The sequence below is a fragment of the Triturus cristatus genome, chromosome 5_1 (assembly GCF_964204655.1).
Source record: "Triturus cristatus chromosome 5_1, aTriCri1.1, whole genome shotgun sequence".
In the NCBI taxonomy this organism is placed as follows: Eukaryota; Metazoa; Chordata; class Amphibia; order Caudata; family Salamandridae; genus Triturus; species Triturus cristatus.
In genome coordinates this window covers 281,231,037-281,253,079 of record NC_140587.1, presented here as the reverse complement: position 1 = coordinate 281,253,079, position 22,043 = coordinate 281,231,037, and the positions used below count along the sequence as shown (strand labels likewise).

At 47.4% G+C, this 22,043-nt stretch overlaps 1 protein-coding gene across 5 annotated transcripts in view; it reads left to right on the top strand.

Annotated features, from left to right (window-relative positions):
* Positions 1-22,043, top strand: part of LOC146830728 (uncharacterized) — a 435,729-nt gene that overhangs the window by 187,280 nt on the left and 226,406 nt on the right. For all 5 annotated transcript variants that reach the window (XR_014961478.1, XR_014961480.1, XR_014961479.1 and 2 more), the window contains one exon: positions 8,268-8,607. Coding sequence is in view for 1 of the 5 variants with exons in the window: in XM_085604947.1 (XP_085461073.1) it covers positions 8,268-8,428 (161 nt within the window). In the remaining 4 variants the exon portion in view is untranslated. The remainder of the gene's footprint in view (positions 1-8,267; positions 8,608-22,043) is intronic.

The following is a 22,043-nucleotide window of genomic DNA, read 5'->3' as shown; positions in this document are numbered from 1 at the left end:
CGCAGTCTGCATGCACTGGCGTAAGAGCTGAGCGGAGTCCCTGTGGATGCTTGAGCCCGGGGGGAGGGGCTGCGAGTGAAAAACAAATCACTGTGCAAAAAAAACACCTCTCAAACGGTGATACATGTTTGAATATTTAATGACATTAAAGAAATATTTTTAAAAATACGCTCGTGCATTGTCGACATCTCGGCCCTGACCCCCAGTGGCTAGAAGCGCATGAACAAGTCCTCACGGCGCAGCGGACACACTGCACTGCCACTTCCTCCCTCTCCCTTCACCGTGTCGCCCCCGTCACACCCCTACTTCCTTCCTTCTCCAAAGTGCAGGCCTCTGGCTACCTACGGTCACACATGACCTGGCCCAGTGCCGGCTACAAGAATGAGAAAAAAATCCGCCCAAAACCCCCCAAAAAAAAAAAAGCATCTGACAACCCAGCATAGCACCATGCACGCACATTCAGTCTGTGGACTTTTCATAGAGGGAGACAATATATGAAGTGTAGAAGGATTTAGGTTGTTGGTGTATATAAAATATAGTCCCCTCTCTCGCTAATGGCCACATTTCGGGCAGTGTGCATTTGTGTGGCATTTCTCTTGTCAGGCTCGGGTCTGCCCGTACACTCTCCTTCGCCTCGTGGGGGATTCTAGTCACTGGCCCCAGCGCGCTGCGCCTCTCCGATGCAACATTGCCCAAGTCACAATAGGTCTCACATTTACGCAAGCTTGAGCTATTGGCATTGTAAATGACAATGCCTTCTATTTATGTTTTAAATAAAAAAACATAAATAAAAGGTGTTGTCATTTACAATGCCTCTAGCTCAAACTCGTGTAAATGCGAGACCTATTGCATTGCAAATGCTTGTTCCAAGGTGTGACATGTAGGGGCGTGTCATAAGAGCGGAATATGCAAATAAGCTGAGCAGCAAGAGTTGTAACTTTATGCACATTACTGAACGTTTGCAGTTCATTCCCCTCTCTCCTAGACTACCAGCTGCTAAATGATCTAGATAGAAGGGTGAATGCATGAATGTCTCCCGTATGCACCGGGTGTGTGAATGAAGGGTAAACTTCATATATAACATTTACCATGTGAGGAAAAGTACCATAAATAAAAGGGTAAGGTTTTTGTTAAAGTATGTTAATACTGTAGGTTTCATGTGCATATTCTAAGAGTTGAAGGCAAGGCTCGAGTATGTCTATAACTTTCATAAATCGTGTTATTAAGTCCTTAATTATCAGACCTGTGGGTGCCACCTACCTCACATCTGGAGATTCACTTTTTGTGCCTCACAATTGCAGACCCACTGCTGCACTGCTTCCATTGCAGACCGTGTGTTGTTCCTTGTGTCCTGCAGTAAGGTGTTCTTCTCATTTGCCTTGTATCTAGTTTTGCTTCTTTTTCACATGTGTGCATTCCCAGGGTGGCAGATTGGTGCAGTGGTAAATCTGTGACGTATTGACAACACTTCCTCTTTGCTCCACGAGCCACTTCTAGTGCCATAACATACATGCCACCACCTTCTATGGAGGTGCTGTCAACTGCTCATTGTCAACACCAGATTCCAGGCCCTCTTACACTCTCGGGGATACACTTTACCAAGCGCATTAACGAGTGAAGCCATGCCCTGGTTGGACAGTCCTTTTGTGCTTCAGCGCGAAACAAGGAACTGTGCCAGGATCGGGCGAATGAGCCACTGATAACTTTAATTCTTATGTACATGTTCAAACGACTTGATGTTACGCTCTGTCTGAAAAGGAAGGAGACAAAATGGACACCAGAAAAGGTGTGCTCGTTGAAGCAGATGTTTTGTGCTTTGAAGAGTTAACTCTCCAAACAAACTCATAAATAGATAACTAGATGCCAAACCAGATGCAGGGTGTCAAACATTGCTAAACAGGTTCCCCTGAGGTACTTTCCTCTAATCATTCATATAAATATTAAGTGAGGCATCAAGATTATATTTAAAGGCTGTGGATCCTGAATAATGTACTCAAATAAACATAGCAAAAAAGATATATCCATATGAAACTACTAAATAAATGTCTTTAATTCAAGAAGAGGGCACGTGCTGGTTGGCACCCCTTCAGATACATCGCTCCAGGGCTCTGGAATAAACGACCACTTGAGTTGAGGAAACTTGAGAACTGCCTAGCTTTTAGAAGCGCCTTCAAGACTTTTCTCTTATGCTAATCCCCATTGCTGCTTGTCAGGCTTTTTATTTGTTTGTTGTGTCTTGGTGCCCTGAGGCCATCCTGGTATCCGAGGACTTCATGAATAATAAAATAAAATAAATAAATTAAACAAACCTCCCCCCCCAGTGGTCTGCAAGGCAATCTTCAGATTTGTAACCTTAAGAAATACACCCTGAGTTCGCACAGCGTAGATTCAGTGAATTTCTAGTTTAAATTCTTAGAGTTTTCAGTACATGCCTTAGGATGGAAAATCCACAGGGAGTTGGTCTTTGAGCAGACAAGTTTCAACCTGGTGTGGGAGGTAAACTTTGACAGACCCACTCTTCACCAAGAAGACTGGCTTATCTTTCGTCCTCACTGGATTAACCTCTTTCTAAGATAACTGCTCTCCTCCTTTAGTGAATCAGTCACTGTAAGCATGAAGCTCATGTACGTATTGGTCTGCGACATCCACATGCGATCTGCCTTTCTCTTTTGTGATAATAGTGACTTACTCTCTGTGAAGTGCTTTATAGTGCGCTTCTGCAGTTTGGCAGTGTTGCAAATATTAGATGTTTGCTGCCGAATATAAAGTGTGCATTGTGTCTATGTCCATATCTGGTTTTGACTGTTTTAAAGCACATCTTATTCTTTGGAAAAGTATACCAGCCTCAGGAAACAAAACTCTAGTATAGCTCTCAATGGCTGCTTCTCTCTTCCCACCTTACCATCCAGGGTCCTCGTCCTCATCTAAAGGTGTCTCCTGGGCCCCACGACAAGCCCTTGCCACATCCACTCCCCTAGTGTGGACATGTTTCCCACATAGGAGATATGAGACTGCTGTGTTTCTCTTTCTAGTCTGTCGTTCAATTTGAGCTCTAATGACTAAAGAATAAAACAAGCATTTACAATGCAATGGTCTCGGCATTGTTAAAGTTAGAGCTATTGGCATTGCTCATGACATTATATTTGTTTATGTTTTGGTTTTTAAAACATTTAAAGAAACTGTATTGTTATTTACAATGGCAATAACTTAATCTCTCTCAAATGCGAGACCTATTGCATTTGCACTCACACACAGAGCCACACACACAAAGCCACCCACACACACAAAGCCACCTACACAGAGCTATTCACATAGAGCAACCCACACACGCTGCTGCTGTGTCAAAGATAATAAAGTGTCATATTTTTTCCCGGCACTATGACTGTTGTGAGAGGAAATTCACCGCGTGCACAGTGTGGGAATACGTGATCCACTTGTCAAAGGGACACCGTTTTAAGATTGTTTGGGAACCTTTTACTGTCAACAAATGAACATTATTATTGAAAGATGTATTGGATTAATTTTGCTTTAAAAATAAAGTATTGCTGACTAATATAGCTAGCGAACATCCTTTTTCCACGCAAATGCGGGGCCCTGTTACACGCTCCCCCAAAGTGTATGGTTTTGAGTTCCTCGACCAGTACCCCCTTAACTGGTACTGGCACTTCGGAAACCGCCACACGGTTGTGGTGGCTCGGGGGGGGGGGGGGAGGGGGGTTGTTGCTCTCTGATCTGTACACGCTTTTAGCCCCTAGGTGACCAAACTTGGTGGCTTAAACTGAACCCAGCTCTTCTATGAGAGGATAGATGCCATTGCACGAGGAGCGAGACACGCCTGTCAGTGGGGCTGACCCCCACGAGCGGGGCCTGGCGAGGACCAGCAGGAACCGAGAGAGAGATTGAAAGTGGAGGGGATGAGGTCCGTCGGCTAGACTGACGACTTTGGAGTTGGAAACCAGGGTTTGAGCCTTGGGGTCATCGTCCACATCCTGTGATTCTGGGCAAATCACTTAATCTCCCCGTGCCTGAATGTGTAATGTAAATACGGTGCTCGTGTAAAGCGCTCCAATACCTTCGGGTCGAGTTCGCGCTATATAAATATGCAACAACAACAACAACAAAAAAAGTGAAAGATGTCTGGGGAATGTGTGGACGACAGGGAAGCGGTCAGGCTGGGAGGGAGGGTAACAGAGCAGGGGCGACTGGAGACGGTGGAGAGAGGCTGGGAAGAGGATGGGAGAGAAGATCTGTGGACTGCGGAGAGAGGATGGGTGAGAGCTGAGGTCTGTGGACTGAGGCAGAAGACGAGGGGCTGAGTAGACAGACACCGAGTGAGATGTGAAAGAGGTCGTCAGGCTCCGGAGGTGCGAGTCGGGGCGGAAGATCTGCCGACTGTGGAGCGAGAATGGAAGGGAGAGATCTACGGTCTGTGAGCAGAGGCAGATGATGGGCTGAGAGAGATCCTGAGTGAGAAGAGAGACCTGCGGGCTCCGGAGTGGATTGTTAGGGGAGGGAAGGAGATCTCTGGACTGTGGAGAGAGGCTGAGAAGAGGATGGGTGAGAGATCTCTGGTCTGTTGGCTGAGCACAGAGTTAGTGAGAAGAGGCTGGAAAGGAGATCAGGAGGATCCCATTGAAGAGGATGGGAGGGAGATCTGCTGTGGGCAGTGAGGGGAGATGAGTACAGAGTTAGTGAGAAGAGAGGCTACCAGAGAACAGCAGGCGGGAAGGTCTGGGGTCTGCCGAGGGACGGAAAAGGGTGTGTGACTGGGAACTGCAAATTGTGGACAATAGAAGGGCTGGTCTGCGGACAGTGGACGGAGGAAGCCTCCGGCTGAGCGACAGATACAGGACTGGAGCGGCAGCACAAAATTAAAAACAGCCCCTATAATTAGGAGGTTGTTGTGGGCGGGGGCGGGCCGCTTTCACTTACCCGTGTGTTAGCGTGACCTCGACGTTCTCAAGCCGGGCTTCGGCACAGTGGGCTTCGGCTCGATCAACTGTGCGCCTGTCCTGTGACCGAGGGAGCCGCCGTGAGAACAGAACCAAAGCACTCCCCGCCAACAAAAGGACACGAATAGCGTTCTCCAAAGCCACCTATGAGAGGCTACCAGAGAACAGCAGGCGGGAAGGTCTGGGGTCTGCCGAGGGATGGAAAAGGGTGTGTGACTGGGAACTGCAAATTGTGGACGATAGAAGGGGTGGTCTGCGGACAGTGGACGGAGGAAGCCGCCGTCTGAGCAACAGATACAGGACTGGAGCGGCAGCACAAAATTAAAAACAACAGCCCCTATAATTAGGAGGTTGTTGTGGGTGGTGGTGGGCCGCTTTCACTTACCCGTGTGTTAGCGTGACCTCGACGTTCTCAAGCCGGGCTTCGGCACAGTGGGCTTCGGCTCGATCAACTGTGCGCGCGTCCTGTGACTGAGGGAGCCGCCATGAGAACAGAACCAAAGCACTTCCCGCCAACAAAAGGACACGAATAGCGTTCTCCAAAGCCACCTATTTTTTTGTGCGCATATTTATATTGCGCAAACTCGACCCGAAGGATCAACAACAAGCGCAGCCTTCGGTAGCCGAGACCTAATAAACACGAGAAGGTCCCTGTAAGGAAAAAAAAAAAAAATCACGCCCAGCAGTGTAAAAGGGACGGGCTTAAAAAAGAGAGAGAAGCGAAAAAACACACCCCCGAATCCGAAAAAGACGGGGCTTGTTTCGACAGACAAAGCTCTTCTCCAATGGCTGACCAGCATTTAAGAGGCCAGCCAATGGAGAAGAGGGGCGGGTTCAAGCTCCACTACTGAAAAACGTTAAATCTCGCAAGCGAGACTGCGCAAGCGCAGCCTTCGCTAGCTGAGACCTAATAAAGTGCCCGGTATATCACATGCACTATAGACCACACAGAAGGCGCTCCCGAGAACTCTGTGAGCCGATGCTCGGCTCTTGTCCCACAGGTTCGTGTACAGATGTGTTTGCTGTGCATTTATTTTTTATGTTTTATCATGTTAAGTTTTCGGGATAGTGCGGCCAGGCAAGGCAGTGGAGCTCCTGTGTCAGTGTGTGTGTGTGTGTGAAATAGATAGTGAAAGGCAGCATCCTGTGCAGTTACCGTGGACACACACAGATGCACTCATACTTGCCTCCTCGCAGTGGCAACTCACTCCTGGTGCTGGTTCTCTCTGCCTCACCAATACTTCAGAAGCACCCAGTCTTAAACTGCGCACCTCTTCCAGCCCTGAAGTTTTTTTTATATCTATTCTTTTCGATTTTTCGATACCAGTGAGTGTAAACACCAAGGTTGCTCCAAAGTGTGCTATAACCTTCAAGACGAGAAGGACATTGCAGTCAGAGACTGTAGAGCGGCTGTTTGTAGAAACATGGCGCCTGGAGACAGCTAGACAGTGTTTACCAAAATGGGCCGCGAGACGATTTTTGATGGGCTGGGAATGTCTGCGCAATAAGCGAAAATCCTTTTAAATTCTGTGTGCATCTTGCCATATTTGCAGTGCTTCAGCGCAGAGGTCAAATGTTGGCTTTTGACAAGTTGCAGCTTATTTTTCTAACATGGGATTGATGTTTACTTTTCTTTCTTTTGACTGCAAAGTGAGAGGATTTTATAAAGTGATTTATGTGACAATCAAAGGATGCCCTTTTTTTTTTTGTTGCAACACCCAAAATGTAATTATCATTTGAGTGCTGTATAGTTTAATCAATGAAACTGTATGTCTGTGCAAAGTTAGTGGCCATCTCAATTGAAAATGTGCTGTCTCTAAATGATAATGTGCTACCCCACAATGCTTTAGGTACATTCAAATATTACCCGTCCTCATGTCTATAACCGCTAGGTGGGCCGCAAAAGTCTGCCATTCTAAAAAGAGGGGTGTGGTTGTAAAATGTTTGGGAACTACTGTGCTAGAAGCAAGATCTGTGCCTAGCCAAAGCCGAAGGCTGTCTTATCATTGACCGTAGGAATCGTGGGCACGCCGCATTCATCTTACCACATTACATTGGTTGCAGATTAATCATAGTATTGGTTGATACCCATAAATGGTGTTGGGTGTATCTGATTGGACACTTTTCTAAATGACTGCTGGTGTGAAAAGACGATTATTTGGTATCAGAACATGAATCCATACTTATTTAAGACAGGAGAGGGGACCAACAGCGGATGGTTAATGACATTAGTAAAGTCAGGTGAACACCCTCCTGGGTGAATATTTCATATGCACTATCTGGTCGGAGAGTGTTCTGTACAACACTCTTTCAGAAAAAAAATAGGTGGCATGTAACGCACAAATTGGAGTAGCTCTCCTTTTGTGCAAGTTATTGCCAGATAGCTCTACGTTTTACTCCTGGTGTTAGCAGAAACTCAGAGCGGATGCAACTCCCAACTGCAACTCAGGAAAAAGCACAATTAACACCGAACTAACGATAGGTGCAGCAAGAAAAACGGGCACTCTGTGCCCATGTTTATCTCTGCATTGACCAGTAAAAGTGGCCATTATTAATGCAAACCAAAAGAGAGCTTTTGCCCCTTTTCAGATTGCACCTGCATTACTCAAGTGAGTTACACATCGCTTGACAAACCGTCGTATTCCCGAGTCCTACCACTCTACTGCATTTATCTGTCTATAGTGGTGCCACCGCGAACTCTCTTATTGATAAAACTGTACACAGATGAATGTATATGTGTGTATGTATATTGTATTTCTACAGTGCAAACCTAACTAAAGTCAAGCTTAAAGTCAGCAAGTGATGAGCGCTAGCTGGGTCAAGCACAGATTGTGCCCATAACCCAGATATGAATCTGATGCATTCGGTGTATGAAATCTATACAGAAACCTGCAAAACAATCTCTGAGATGAGGAGAAACTTGAATTCAGATTGACTGGTTAACATGACAGGCGCAGTTATAACAATACAATTATGTACGTGTGCACTTAATCATCTATACTAAAGTGAGGCAGTGCAGCATTGGTACTTGGGGACCGAAGCCATGATAGATTTTCAGGATAAACGCAATGTCAGTGATCCCCACTGAGGTCATTGCACGTAAATTGATCTCATGTTGATATGAAGTTCTTGGATCGATTTAGTGCTCAATGACTGGAGTTAGGCTCCTTTGTTCTAATCCAAGGCCATGTTCAATAAAGCCAAGAAACAGGCAGGTTTCTCTTAGTTGTTGTCTTGGTACAGTTACGTAGCAGAATGCACTGTTGTGTTTTCTTTTCATGCGCCCTTGACCACCATCTCTCTTTTTTTTACTAGATTATGGGTTTCGTCTTGGGACACGATTGGACCTGTGGACAACCTGTTTGGATGAAAGGATATATGGAGATCTGGGGGATTCGCCATTGTGTCTGGATTTTCGAATACTTTTGCCTACTGTGAGGATTTTGTCTTTGGAACTTGGACATGGCTTGCGATGACGTGCTTGCGCCCTTCAAACGCAATGTCATCTTAAGGTCTTTTGTCATTTCGTGCTCTGAGGATCACTTCCTACCATGCTCGTTCTTGGTGGAATTCTTTCTAGTATCGCTCCATCCCATTTGGATTATCTTGAATTTCTGCAAATGGAAATCGTTTGTCGGGATATTCCTGTTCCCAGGTATGGCTTCCTGCATTACCTTATAATTGATGTATCTATCCTTCTGTTGACTGAACTAATTGTGTATTTTGTAATATAATAGCAATAACTTGGTTTTTGTATCATTTCACATGGGCACTGTAAATACCAAAGGTGACTATAGCCCAATATACATGTACACATTTTACCAAGCTCAGAAGAGTGAATGATGAGTTTGTCTTTACTTGATTAGAAATTGTGACCTCTAAATGACAGAAGTTGTCAGCAGTTACTTTAATCTCACCGAGCCGTTTTTGTAGAGGTTTTCAAAATAGCTATCTGTCTGCAGACCAATGCACAAGGTAGCGAGTCCTATTGTTGAGTTTACAATAAGTGTTGAGAGTAGGAAGCATCATAGATAGCAGTCAGTCCAAGACAGTGGAGGCCAGGAGAATAGTCTACAAGATTTTGCATCTCACAAGAACGTGTCAGAAAGTTTGTGCAAATTTGTTCGCCACGAACCAGTTAAGAAAGGACGCAAACATACTAGCCTACATCTCGTCTATTACTTCAGAGGTGAAAATGTGGAAACTTTTCTTCACTTTAGATTTTTGGGTATTTTAAGGTGACTGCTATTGTGAAAAATCTGTGAAAAATGCCTATCACTACCTGCAGTTTGGATTTCTGCCTAAAATATTAGCGGACCTCTACAAGGGACGAGGGCAGGGCACGGGTGTTTTTTTCTGGAAACGACTGGCTTTGTTTTTTAGTCTAGCCTTGGCGGCACATGCGCTGCTCTGTGAGGAATACTGTATTTGAGTATGTACTTGAAGCTCTACCCATATTTTACATTGGCTTATGTCATTGTCCTTTATAAATGCTAGCTTCTGATTCGTTAATAGGCTTGTTAGTCCCTTCTTAGTACTGCCTTGTCTTCATTTGTAACCTCCCATTAGGACTGGCCCTTTTACTTCTGTTGTTACACAGTATGTATTATTTATTCTGTAAGCACTATTTTCTTTAATGAGTTGCTTCTACTGCAGGCACCACATGCTTTCCTGCAACATTCAGCGCGGCCTGCGTGCTTTCACTTTCTAAGCAACCCGGGAAATGATGGCTGCTTCTTTGAAATTAAATAGGCCTCGCATTTACAATTGTTTGAGTTATTGGCATTGTAAATGACAATGTCTTTTATTTATGTGTTAATTATAAAAACAGATAAATAAAAGGCATTGTCATTTTCAATGCCAATAGCTTAAATTGTTGTAAATGCGGTACCTATTGCAATACAAATGCTTGTTGTTTAGAACTGTGGTTTTGTCCCCCTGGAATGCGTCACATTTTTAAGACAGAGAAATGAATCACTGACTATCCTTGATGACCTGGTTTGCCTGTAGTGTATGTCATGCAGTGATGTTTTTTCTTCAGTGGCCCTGTCGTAGCTCTGCTTCCATAATTTCGGGGCCAATGAATGCTGCTCCCTTTGTAGTTATTGGTTCAGGTTGGATATTCATCTCTATTGTGCTGGTACCAAGTCCTCTGTTTTGGATGCACCTGGATGATTGAGCCCACTGCCTAGGCTTGTGCTTGTCATTGGCAGTATGGAGGGAAGTGTGCCTCACCTGGATCTAACCTTAGACGCCTGTAGTGAATATTCTTACCCTCTTGTTGTTGTTCTCATTTTGATAGTATTGCTGTTTGCTCACTGATTTGTATGGCGTTAGTGGAATACGAATTTATCAACGCCTCTACATTTCCATCAACATTAACGTACTTCATTGAATGTATCTAATTGTAATACTAAATTGTAGCACTGATTTATGAAGAAAACATTATACTGTGTCAATGGTTTGCAAAGGCTTTGGAGTGTGTGCGTACTTCCTGGATTGATTCAGTGTGGCTCATGCAATTCTTCTTGCGCCCATGCCTGCTGATTCACTACTGTTCCTCTGATTAATCGTCGAGTGTAGGCTTACTTTTCTTGTAAGACACTTTTCGAGTGAGGGATGGTCACTTTTATGTGCCATGTTCAATGGTACAAGACACACAATTGATGGACGGAATGCAGAACAAATCAAAACATTTACCCTCAGTCGAGAGATCTGGGTTAAATCCATCATTCTTTTGCTCACCATGCCAACCCAGTTTAGACCTGGCCATATGCAAATCAGTCTTGACCCTGTGCCTCATGGAAACAGTCCAGCCCGAACTGCCAAGCCAGGTCCTCCCTGGACCGGAAACAAGCATCCTATGTTCAATGGTACAGCGTAGCAGCATTTCTCTAAGATCAGTGGTGGCTGGCATCTACTGAGGATTGGGGGAGGGGGGGGGGGCAGGTAAACGAAATAAAAAAGCAAAGCACTTACCGGATCCTGACGACGTCCTCCTTCCTCCGACTTCGTCTGCTGGAACTGCAGTGCAGGCCGCAGCAAACTCCCTCGACCAAGCCAGGCCTGCTCATGTGCTGTTAACCAGGATGTGAGCAGTGCCCTGGTTGGTAGGAGTGGTCTCTCTCGGCGCTCCCGAGGGCACTCGATGCCTGCACTTGCTCTCAAACCAGCCGTCTTAAGACAGCTGGGTTGAGAGGAGTAATATTACCAAATAGCTATTCGCTATTTACCGAATCGCTATTACGTAATATTACAGAATCACAAAATCTTTGGTGATTCCTTACATACATAGCATTTTGTGATTACCAAATACTGGTGCGGTAACAATCACTATTTGTTAATCGCAAAATGAGTATTTGATACATCTGGCTCTGTGCCAAAGTCGGGGATGAATATGGGGACTGCGCTGCCGGGGATGTCAGCAATATAGCCGGTGCCAGGGTAGGTTGAAGTGGCTCGACCGGCGCTGCTACGGATGCGTCCATGAATTCAAGGGGCCTGAATGATACAACGGTCGACCCCCGCCCAACTGAATTTCATGAGGCCATCCACCTCCTATTTGGGTGGCCCGTCCCTGCTGGCAAGCCCTAGAGCCCCTTCTGAACCCACAGTGCCTAAGAGTGCCCTAGCGCGGATGGGCTGCCCAAATATGAGGTACAGGGTCTTATAAAACTCACGGACTTGGGTGGGGTCACTCTGGCTCCAGGAAACTCGGACCTGGAGCAGGCTTAACCACGGAGCCAGGCCTCCAATGCCGACCTTTCCTTGTTTCATCGGATGACTTCCATGGATGGGGCGAAGTCGAAGATCTCTTTGACTTCTTGTTCTTCCATTTGAAGGACTTACCCAAATGCTTGGACGACTTTGACTTTGACGAAGTGCGCTTGGAATGGCTTCACGACCGATCCTGGGACCTTCCTCTCGACCGGGATCAAGATTGTTGCTGCTCTGGAGTGACACCTATATGGGCACCGTGCACATCATGTCCAGCGCCGATGATACCACCTACTGGTGCACAGGGGTACTGCTCACGAATAATGTCTGGGCCCAGTCTGACACCTGGGGATAATGGGGTAATTCTAAGGTAAGTAATCTACGACTAGAAGTCTCTATCAGATATCTTTATTCATTATGATGCAAGGGAGATACTGGAGACTTACTGTGACCTCAGACCCATTCATTCTGCATATCGCGGTGTCTGTTCTCTGGGGTCTGATGCTCTTCTAGTGGAGGCAGAGGACAGCACCTTCGTACCAGGTAATGGATGAGTCAGATAAATGATGTACTGAATTTACTTATGATGACCACTGCAACATGTTTATAAACTGCTGTGTAATATATCAAGTTGGTAGGTGTTTACATAACATATCTTTATATGTGTAGATTATGTATGGTGTAAAATGATTTGCATAAACTATAACGCCACTTTATAGTAGTGGATAGTCTGCTCTAGCTGGTACACATATGGGGTCATTTCTGGGTCTGAAAGTATTGCTTGAATTGCATACAGTGGGGCAATCTGCACAAAAGCTAGATGTCACATGACTCAAACAATTTACACCCTAACTTTCTCAACGGTGTGTCAAATGGTAATTCTGGATGTTGGGATGTGATTAAATGTTGAACTGCTAGATGGTCGCTTGTAAAGGGCTCTCCAGAAGCACTGGGGTTACTTTTTGCAGTGAGGCAAGTATCTGTCACCTCTTTGAATGTTAAAGTGTCTCTATTAACAATTGGTAAAGCCACATTCATTTGGGGCAGAATTTAAAGCTGTTTCTTTCTACAAGTTTACATCGCAGAATGCATGCTATCGAACCAAATCTCCACCTGCTATATTCCTAAAACCCTGCATGAAAAAATAACCTTGACTTAAATTTTCATTTTTTCCCTCTTTTATTTATTAGGTCTCAGCTAGACAGCACATTTTCTGTCTCTTTGAGACGTTATTTAATCAATCAATTAGGCGTTTGTTAAGTGCGACTACTCGCCCTTAAGGGTCTCAAGGCGCTGGGTGGGGTGGGAGTTAACATGCTCCAGCCTATCAAGGGGGGGGGTCTGTCGAAGAGCCAGGTTTTGAGGTTTCTTGCGGAGATGGGAAGCGATGTCTGTCTGAGGTGAAGCGGCAGTGCGTTCCAGGCTTGGGCTGCGAGGAAGGAGAAGGAGCGGCCTCCCGATCTGGTCTTTCTGGTGCGGGGGACCACAGCGTAGGAGAGCTGGGCAGATCGTAAGGTCCTCTGGGTGCGTGGAATTTGAGTCGGCTGTTCAGGTATACTGGTCAGGTGTTGTGGAGGGCCTTGTGGGTGAGCATCTTGAATATGACTCTAGCTACGATGGGAAGCCAGTGGAGTGTGCACAGGTGCTGGGAGATGTGGTAGTGTCTTGCGGCGGCGTTCTGGATGTTCTGTTGCTTGTGGGTGAGGTTTTTGTTTATCCCGGCGTAGAGTGCGTTGCCATAGTCGAGTCTGCTGGTGACCAGGGCGTGAGTGACGGTCTTTCTGTGTTTGAGGGGAATCCATTTGAAGGTCTTATGTAGGAGGCGGAGGGTGTGGAAGCAGGAGGACGAGACTGGGTTGATCAGGCTGTCCATTTTCAGCTCGGAGTCCAGGATGATTCCCAGGTTGCGTGCGTGGTCCGTGGGGATGGGTGGGCTTCCGAGGGCTGGGGGCCACCAGGTATCATTCCATGTGTCCGGGTTTGGGCACATGATGAGTACTTCTGTTTTGTTGGTATTTAGTTGGAGGCAGCTGTTTTTCATCCATTTGGCGGCGGCTTCCATGCCTTCTCGAAAATTGTGTCTGGCGGGATTGGGTTCGTTGGATAGGGAGAGGATGAGTTGGGTGTCGTCTGCGTATGACACAATGTTGAGTCCGTAGGTTCTGACGATGGGGGCGAGCGGAGCCATGTAGACATTGAAGAGTGTAGGGTTGAGGGAGGACCCCTTGGGGACTCCGCTGGTGGTAGGTGTAGGGTCGGAGAGGAAAGGAAAGGAAAGGGGGGAGTCTGACCCACTGCGTTCTGCCGAGAGGAAGGAGCAGATCCAGTTGAGGGCCTTGTCTTGGATCCCTGCGTCGTGGAGTCTGCGTATTAGGGTGCGGTGAGAGACTGTGTCGAGCGCCGCTGAGAGGTCGAGGAGGATGAGGGCTGCTGTTTCTCCTTTGTCCAGTAGGGTCCGGATGTCGTCTGTTGCAGCGAGGAGGGCGGTTTCCGTACTGTGGCTTTTTCTGAAGCCGGATTGGGAGGAGTCGAGGATGTTGTGCTCTTCGATGAATGTGGCGAGTTTGCTGTTGATTGCTTTCTTGATGACTCGCTGGGAATGGGAACAGGGAGATGGGTCTGTAGTTTGAGGTCGGTGGGGTCCGCCGAGGGTTTCTTCAGGAGGGGGATGACCTCGGCGTGTTTCCAGTCATCGGGGAACGTGGCGGTTGCCAGGGAGCGATGGTGTGGCAGAGCATGGGTGCGATGGTGTCGGCGGCTCTGTTGAAAATATGGTGGGGCCAGGGGTCCGTGGGGGCCCCGGAGTGAGTTGACTTCATCAGCTTCAGTGTGTCTTCGGTGGTGAGGGCTGTCCAGTTGTTGATCGCTGGCTTCAGGGTGTCGGGGGTGGTTGGTGAGCGTTCAGTGTGTTGGTTGTCTTTGTTGAGGTTGTCGTAGATGCTCTTGATTTTGTGGTGGAAAAAGGTGCTGAGTTTTTCGCAGAGGCCTTGTGAGGGAGGTATGTCGGTGGACTCGCTGGTGGGTTGGCCGAACTCCTTTGATGTTGAAGAGTTCTTTGCTGTTGTGTGCGTTAGTGGAGATTCTGTCTTCAATCGCTTTTTTCCTAGTTTTTCTGATGACTTGGTGGTGGGCATTGGTGGCGGCTCTGAAGTTGTTGTAGACTTCTGTGGATTTGGTGGTCCTCCAGGCCTTTTTGAGGCGGCAGAAAGTGCGCCTGGACTCTCGAAGTTCGGTGGTAAACCATCTGGCTTTCTTGGCATGGGTGTTGTTGTTTTTCTTGAGGGAGGCTATGGTGTTGGTGCTGTCGGAGATCCATCTGTTCAGGGTTCGGGCTGCGGTGTTGGGGTCGTCGTTTTCCACGATGGTTGGGGTGGAGTTGCTGAGTGATGAGGTTAGCAGGTCGTCGGTGATTCTGGTCCAGTTTCTTTGTGGGAGCAGGTGCAGGTGTCTGTGGATGGTGGGTGTTCTGAGGGTGAAGTGGACGCATCGATGGTCGGTCCATGGAAGTTCGGTGGTGTGGCTGAAGGTGGTGGAGTTACCCGTTGTGAAGAGGGGGTCGAGGGTGTGTCCTGCTGAGTGTGTGGGTTTGGTCACGATCCCATCCGGTCTGTGGGCTCGTCAGGGAGTGTGCTCAGGCAGAGGTTGGATTTGTGGACGATGGCGATTCCTCCTCCCGTGCGGGTGGGGCAGTCCTTCCTGAAGATCTTGTATCCTTGGGGAATGGCAATGGCGATGTCCGGTCCTGAGGTTGTGTTGGTCCATGTTTCGGTGAAGAACGCTACATTAGGGCTGGTGCTGTCGAGGAGGTCCCAGATTTCGGTGCCGTGTTTGTGAAGGGATCGGACGTTGAGGAGGATGCATTGCAGGGTCTTCGGTTGGGTTGTGGTCTTGCGGGCGGGTTGCGCTGGGTCCGTGGTCTTGGCGGTGCTGCAGGTGCTGCAAGTGTGCCGGCAGCGGTGACAGCTGAAGGGTCCGTGGGTGTCGGCTGGTGGTGCTAGCTTGGAGTTGTTGTTGCGTCCTGGGTTGAGAGCGTGGAGTGCCGCTGGGTCGTAGCGTTGGCGTTGAGGAGGTCCAGGGTTCCTGGCGCTGGTCGGGTCGCGGACGGGTGCAGAGGAGCTTGCCTTTGGTGTGCCTTCGGAGCGCCAGCGGCACGCCTGCTGCCCACTTCCGCTGCACAGACGCGCAGTGGCTGCCATTAAGTAGGGGGTTGGGGAGGGCTGGACAGTTGGGAAGCGGGGAGGGGAGCTGGATTGGGCCGGTCACGTCGGTCGGTCTGGGGGGAGGGGCCGCGGGGGCAGCAGCGGCGGGGAAAAACTGGCAGAAAAGGTAAAAAGAGAGGAATGAGTGAAAATGAGGCAGTGAAAGGTGCAAGAAAAGTGGGGGAAAGACACAGAAGGAGAGTGAGAGGGGAAGATTAAATCAGTGAAAACGGAGGAAAGACACAGAGGGGGAGTGAAAGGAGGAGATTGAAATCAGTAAAAAAACGAGTGAAAACGGAGGAGACACACGGGGGAGTGAAAGGGGGAGATTGAAATCAGTAAAAAACGAGAGAAAACTGAGGAAAGACACAGAAGGAGAGTAAAAGGGGGAGATTGAAATCTGTGAAAAACAAGTGAAAACGGAGAGAAAGCGGAGCGAGAGAAAGGAGACCGGTCCACTGGACCCCCAGGGATGAGGCGCAGGAAAAACCTGCGGGTGGAGGAGGGCCTCGAACACCAGCACTTGAAAGTGCAGGGGCTCGGGGGAAGGCCTCACTTGATAGTGGAGCTGCGAGGGGGGGAGAGCAATTTCACTGACAACAGTAGTTAGTGGGCTGCAGCCACCCCCATAGGCTTACCATTTGTTTGCTTCAACGTCGCTCTCATATCCATTGTTCCTGTTGGTCATGGCATGCATGTGTCTTGCCTCCTCTTGTGCTTGTTCCTCCCCTAGAGCATGGGCCAAGTATTCGTGTCCATTCACTGCTCCCGTTTTTGGAGCTACTTTTTAATTGTGATTAGGCACTCCACACAAGTGGTTGTGTTTTCACTCACTCCTTTCCCTCCCACCCGCCCCACATTTAAGTTGCTTCCTTTCCCCTCCTCACCGCCCCTCCATATCTATTGCTTCTTTTCTGTCTCACCCTACTACCTCACCCCACTTCCCGTCTGCTCCTTTTTCCTCCCCTCACCGTCAACCGATGTGCCATTTCTTATCTTTCTCTATACCTGTCTGTTTAATAACTCCCATTAATGCAAGGCTTATGGAGTGTGATAAAAGAATTATTTATATTTTTCACGCTATTTTTATTGAATGTAATAACTAGAATTAAGCTTGTGTTCATTCGTTTCCAGCTCTGGCAGATAAGGGAACTGATCAGTCATAGATTAAGTGTTATTTTCCCAAGATTACAGTGCGTCGAGGTGGTAGCCGGGACTCAAACCTCCTCTTGTCCTAGATGTACAACTGACAATGTGTACACACGACGACCTTCCCCAAAATTAAGCTGAAGTTGTACCTGGTGAGTAAGTATGCAGGTAGCCCAAGTCAACAGGCCATCAGCCGACTGCCTGTTCCAGGTTCGGTGGTATATTGTGTCTGCAAGGTTCACTGTGCGCAACAAGACCAGCGGTTTACCTCGGACTCCGTCCAAGCATAGTGAAATGTGAAGCTTTTTAATGACAGTATTTAGCAGTTTATAAGAGCTTCCGAACAAAGCATTTAAGGCTGCTTCAACACACAGAGATAGTGCCATTTCGTCTAAAAGCACACAATGTGTTGACACTCGGTGGAGCCAGAATTGTAAACCACGTTCCACGGTCTTTCAGTAGAGCCAGAATTCGAAGCCGCGTTCCGATTTCTTTCATTAGTTCACAATGTAACCCCTAAACCACGCAAAAGAAGAGACTTTTTTAACACAAAAAAAGATGCGAGCAGCTGGTAGCTGCCTCAGCAAAGCACAGGTTTCTAAATTTCATCTAAAATTTGTGCTAAGTGGAATTTAAGGGGAAGAGGGTGAGGAATAAAACCTATCTTTTGTGGAGGAGAAACCCCCCTGCCCTGCTTTCTAGTACTGTTACAGTTATGTTATGTTAAAATATTTGTAGAGCGAATGGCTGCCCCAGCAACGGGGCGTCCAAGCCCTAGAATCGGAAAAGGCACAACCGGAAAGGGAGATCTCCTAGAGAGAAAATAACCAAATCTTCACAGCCCTTCTGAAGATCCAGTAATCATGAATGTATCTGATAGAGGCAGAGAATTCCAAAGGGTGGGGGTTATAGGACATGGTGCGTTGTTGACGTGTTTGTGCCAGGTCTAGCACTGCATATGTATTTTGTTTTATAGACCAGTGGGCCTGCTTTTTAGGCCTCTTGCTAGACAGCGTATACGCTGTCTCTTCGAGACATGTTGTTTACAGTTAGTGGGCTACAGCCTGCCCATAGGCTTACCATTTGTTTGTTTCAACTGTGCTCGCTTATCCTTCACTTCTGTTTGTCATGGCATGCATGCATCATGCCTCTTCTTGTGTTTTGCCTTCCACTAGAGCATGAACTAAGTAATTGTGTCTAAACACTGTTCATGTTTTTGGAGATACTTTTTAAATTGTGTTTTAGCACTCCATATGAGTGCTTGTATTTTCACTCACTCCTTTCTCCTCCCACCCACCCCATCCTTGTTGCTCTTTTCCCCTCCCACCCACCCCATCCTTGTTGCTCTTTTCCCCTCCCACCCACCCCATCCTTGTTGCTCTTTTCCCCTCCCACCCACCCCATCCTTGTTGCTCTTTTCCCCTCCCTCCCACCCACCCCATCCATGGTGCTCTTTTCCCCTCCCACCCACCCCATCCTTGTTGCTTCTTTTCCCCTCCCACCCACCCCATCCTTGTTGCTTCTTTTCCCCTCCCACCCACCCCATCCTTGTTGCTTCTTTTCCCCTCCCTCCCTCCCTCCCACCCCATCCCTGTTGCTTCTTTTCCCCTACCTCCCTCCCACCCCATCCCTGTTGCTTCTTTTCCCCTCCCACCCACCCCATTCCCGTTGCTTCTTTTCCCCTCCCACCCACCCCATCCCCGTTGCTTCTTTTCCCCTTCCACCCACCCCATCCCCTCCCACCCACCCCATCCCCGTTGCTTCTTTTCCCCTCCCACCCACCCCATCCCCGTTGCCCCATTGCTTCTTTTCGTCTCCCACCCACCCCATTCCACCCCATCCCTGTTGCTTCTTTTCCCCTCCCTCCCACCCACCCCATCCCTGTTGCTTCTTTTCCCCTCCCACCCACCCCATCCCTGTTGCTTCTTTTCCCCTCCCTCCCACCCCATCCCTGTTGCTTCTTTTCCCCTCCCTCCCACCCCATCCCTGTTGCTTCTTTTCCCCTCCCTCCCACCGCCCCATCCCTGTTGCTTCTTTTCCCCTCCCTCCCACCCACCTTTGCTTGTGTTCCCCTTTAAAAAACAAAATATTAATGGGCATGGGGAGATTAAGTGATTTGCCCAGAATCACAGGATGTTGAGCAGACGTCGAGACTGGAACCTGGTTCCCCACTTCTAAAGTCGTCAGCTCTGGCCACACCCTCTCCCCTTATTTATTAAATGTAGTTCGAGGAAAACTAGAAACTTTTTTTAAGTGTGTTTAAATACTCCATGCGAATGCATCTGTATTCACTCGCCCCTTTCTTTTGCCACTCACCCCATTCATGTTACTTCTTTTCCCCCCCTGCTAGCCCCCATCACTGTTGCTTTTTTTCTGTCTCGCCCACCGGCACCTGTCTGTTTCTTCTATAGGTCCCCTGTGCCCCCTAGGCCGTCCCCCCCCCTGCCCTCATCCTCGCTTGTGTTCAACATCTTTTTTAATAGGCGCTGGGAGATTAAGTGATTTGCCTGGAATTACTGGCTATTGAGCCGAGACTGAAACCTGGTTCCCTAGTTCCAAAGTCGGCAGCTCTGGCCACACCTTCTCCCCTTACTTATTATATATAGTTTGGGGAGAACCAGAAACGTGCATGTTCCAATATATTTTTTAAAGGCTCAGGATAAACAGATCTTTAAAACCAAACAGGACAGCTGCTCACAGACATAGAGCTAAGACTACAAGCTCAATATTATTATAGGCCTGTTTTTTCATTTGGGGGTAGTGCTAGATTTGACCTTCGTTTGGTAGTGTGTGGGCTGGTTTTTGCCTTCTTTTTCACTGAAAGTGTAGCGTTGGATTTCAGACATTATGGACTATGCTTGCTTCTCTGTTTTATCGAGCGACCCTTTGGAATAAAGCAGCTGGTTGACTGCTTTCAGTCCAGGTTCAACATGGCTAAAAGACATTTTCATTAACGTCAATAGCTCTCCCATTGCAGAGACGTGTTGGCTTTGCCAGTGCTTGTTTTAAATTCACTTCGCATCCCTTCTACCTTCTGCATGCCGCTTCTGTTTATAGACTACTCGAAATCGCATGCCTGTCTTAATCTCTCTTTATTAAACCATATCACTGCAACCTAACTATCCATTAATTCCTGAAACCGTGTGCTTCTCACATAGTCCCATCTACTGATCACACCCAAGTCATTAATGTAGCACAAAGAAACTGGGATATAGATATAGAATCGTTTCGTTCGGTGTGCAAGACTAATCCTAATAACTAGTGGAGTGACCGCTAACTTTAAACTTCTGGGTAGCTTGCTACTCGCCAGAAAGTGCTTCATCGCCTCATCTGGGGGTAGTAAGCGTTATGTGAATGCATTTTCAATTTCAGTTTCACTTTTCATTCTACCTTGTAGCTTCAGGTATATGTCATTTATGCTTTGTTCTGTGTATTCTCACTTGGCGCACTCTCTTTCATGCTCCTCTATCTGTCCAGCTTGAGAAACCTTCACTCCCTTGGTATTAGTCATCGGAATCAACACCCAGAAATGATCAGCAGCAACACCTGGTGAGTTTCAGGGTATGGTCTGGGTGTGTAGCATGCCCAGCCTAACCCATGCCACCGGATTATTGCAACTTTGCTCTACAACCTACCTCTTTGTGCCTTATCCACTGGTTTGACACCTCGGAAAAAGCTTTCGCCAGGGCACAAGTCCTATAAAAAGAAGTGGGGGGGCTGACCAAGTAAGACAATACGCACATGACGTCACGACGTAGCGCATTAAAAGAAATAAAATAGTGCTATTTAAATTATTTGTGTAAATACCGGGACAGACTAACCCATCTGATAGTCTTACATTCTGTATTTATTTTAAGGGACAGAACAAAGGCAAAAGCATGCCTCTCTTAAGTACCTGTGAAGAGAAGGCAAGCTGTGTGCCTTTATTTCCCTCTGTGGCATTTACATTGAAATGTAAGGTTCCAGGCGGCCCCCAGTCAGCATATACAAACAAAAGGAGGCCGGATGGCCCCTTACCTTCGGCCCAACTGGAGGTAAAAAAAGGCTCCCTCGATCCCTGCATGTGGCTGCTGGGAATGGAAAGCATGCAACATGCAGGTGCGGCTGAACCTGTCTGGTGTCTGAAAATTACACTGGGACAAGTTCAGCATATTTCTGTGAGGCCCAACTTCTTGGCAGGGGGGGATGGTGGCCACCCTGTGAAAAGAGTGGGGGGACGCCGAGTACCTGCGTGTACCCCCGACTCGAGCCCTGGTTTTAGCATTCTAAATTGTTGCTGTTTTTTAGACTGTACCAGTTATGACCGTAATGGTACATGTGGACGGCTTCTATATTGTGAATTTGAGGCCTATATCAACAGCCTGCTATGAGGAGGAGACTGCACAGTGCGAGTCTTTGATCTGCATCCCCTGGTATCGGGCATATTTGATCTGTTAATAATAACCACATCATTCTGCATTCAGTCCTGGGAGTTGTAGTCCTGGGTGTTGTAGCCTTGGTGTACTTCCATTAAACTAATTAGCCTAACACACCTGAAAGAGTCATATCCATTTTAATAGTATTTTATTAAAACGCCGGTCCCAGTGAATTCCGGTGCTTGCAGTCTGTCACATATAAGTTTTAATATTCTTGTATTGGTCCCATAAAACCCTAGTGCGTGCTGCTACTTGCATGCTGTCGCATATCCATTTAATAGTATTTTGTTGGTTCCAGTGAGACCCAAGTGTGTGCTTCTACCTGTAGTTTATCACACATCCGGTTTGATATTCAGGCATTGGGTCAGGAGAGACCCCAGTGTATTTTGGTACTTGCAGTCTTTCCTCGCGACGGTTTTAATGGTCCTACATTGGCCCTGCTGCTGGTACTTGCAGTCTTTAGTTTCACAATCCTCTGTCGTACTTCACTCAGCCTCTCCCCGGACATAATATTGATGGGGATTGTAAACAACAGGCGAAGATCCCTGGGGGTTGAACACTTAGTGCACCCAACATTCCACTGACGTCCATCAATGTCGTTTGCCTTACCC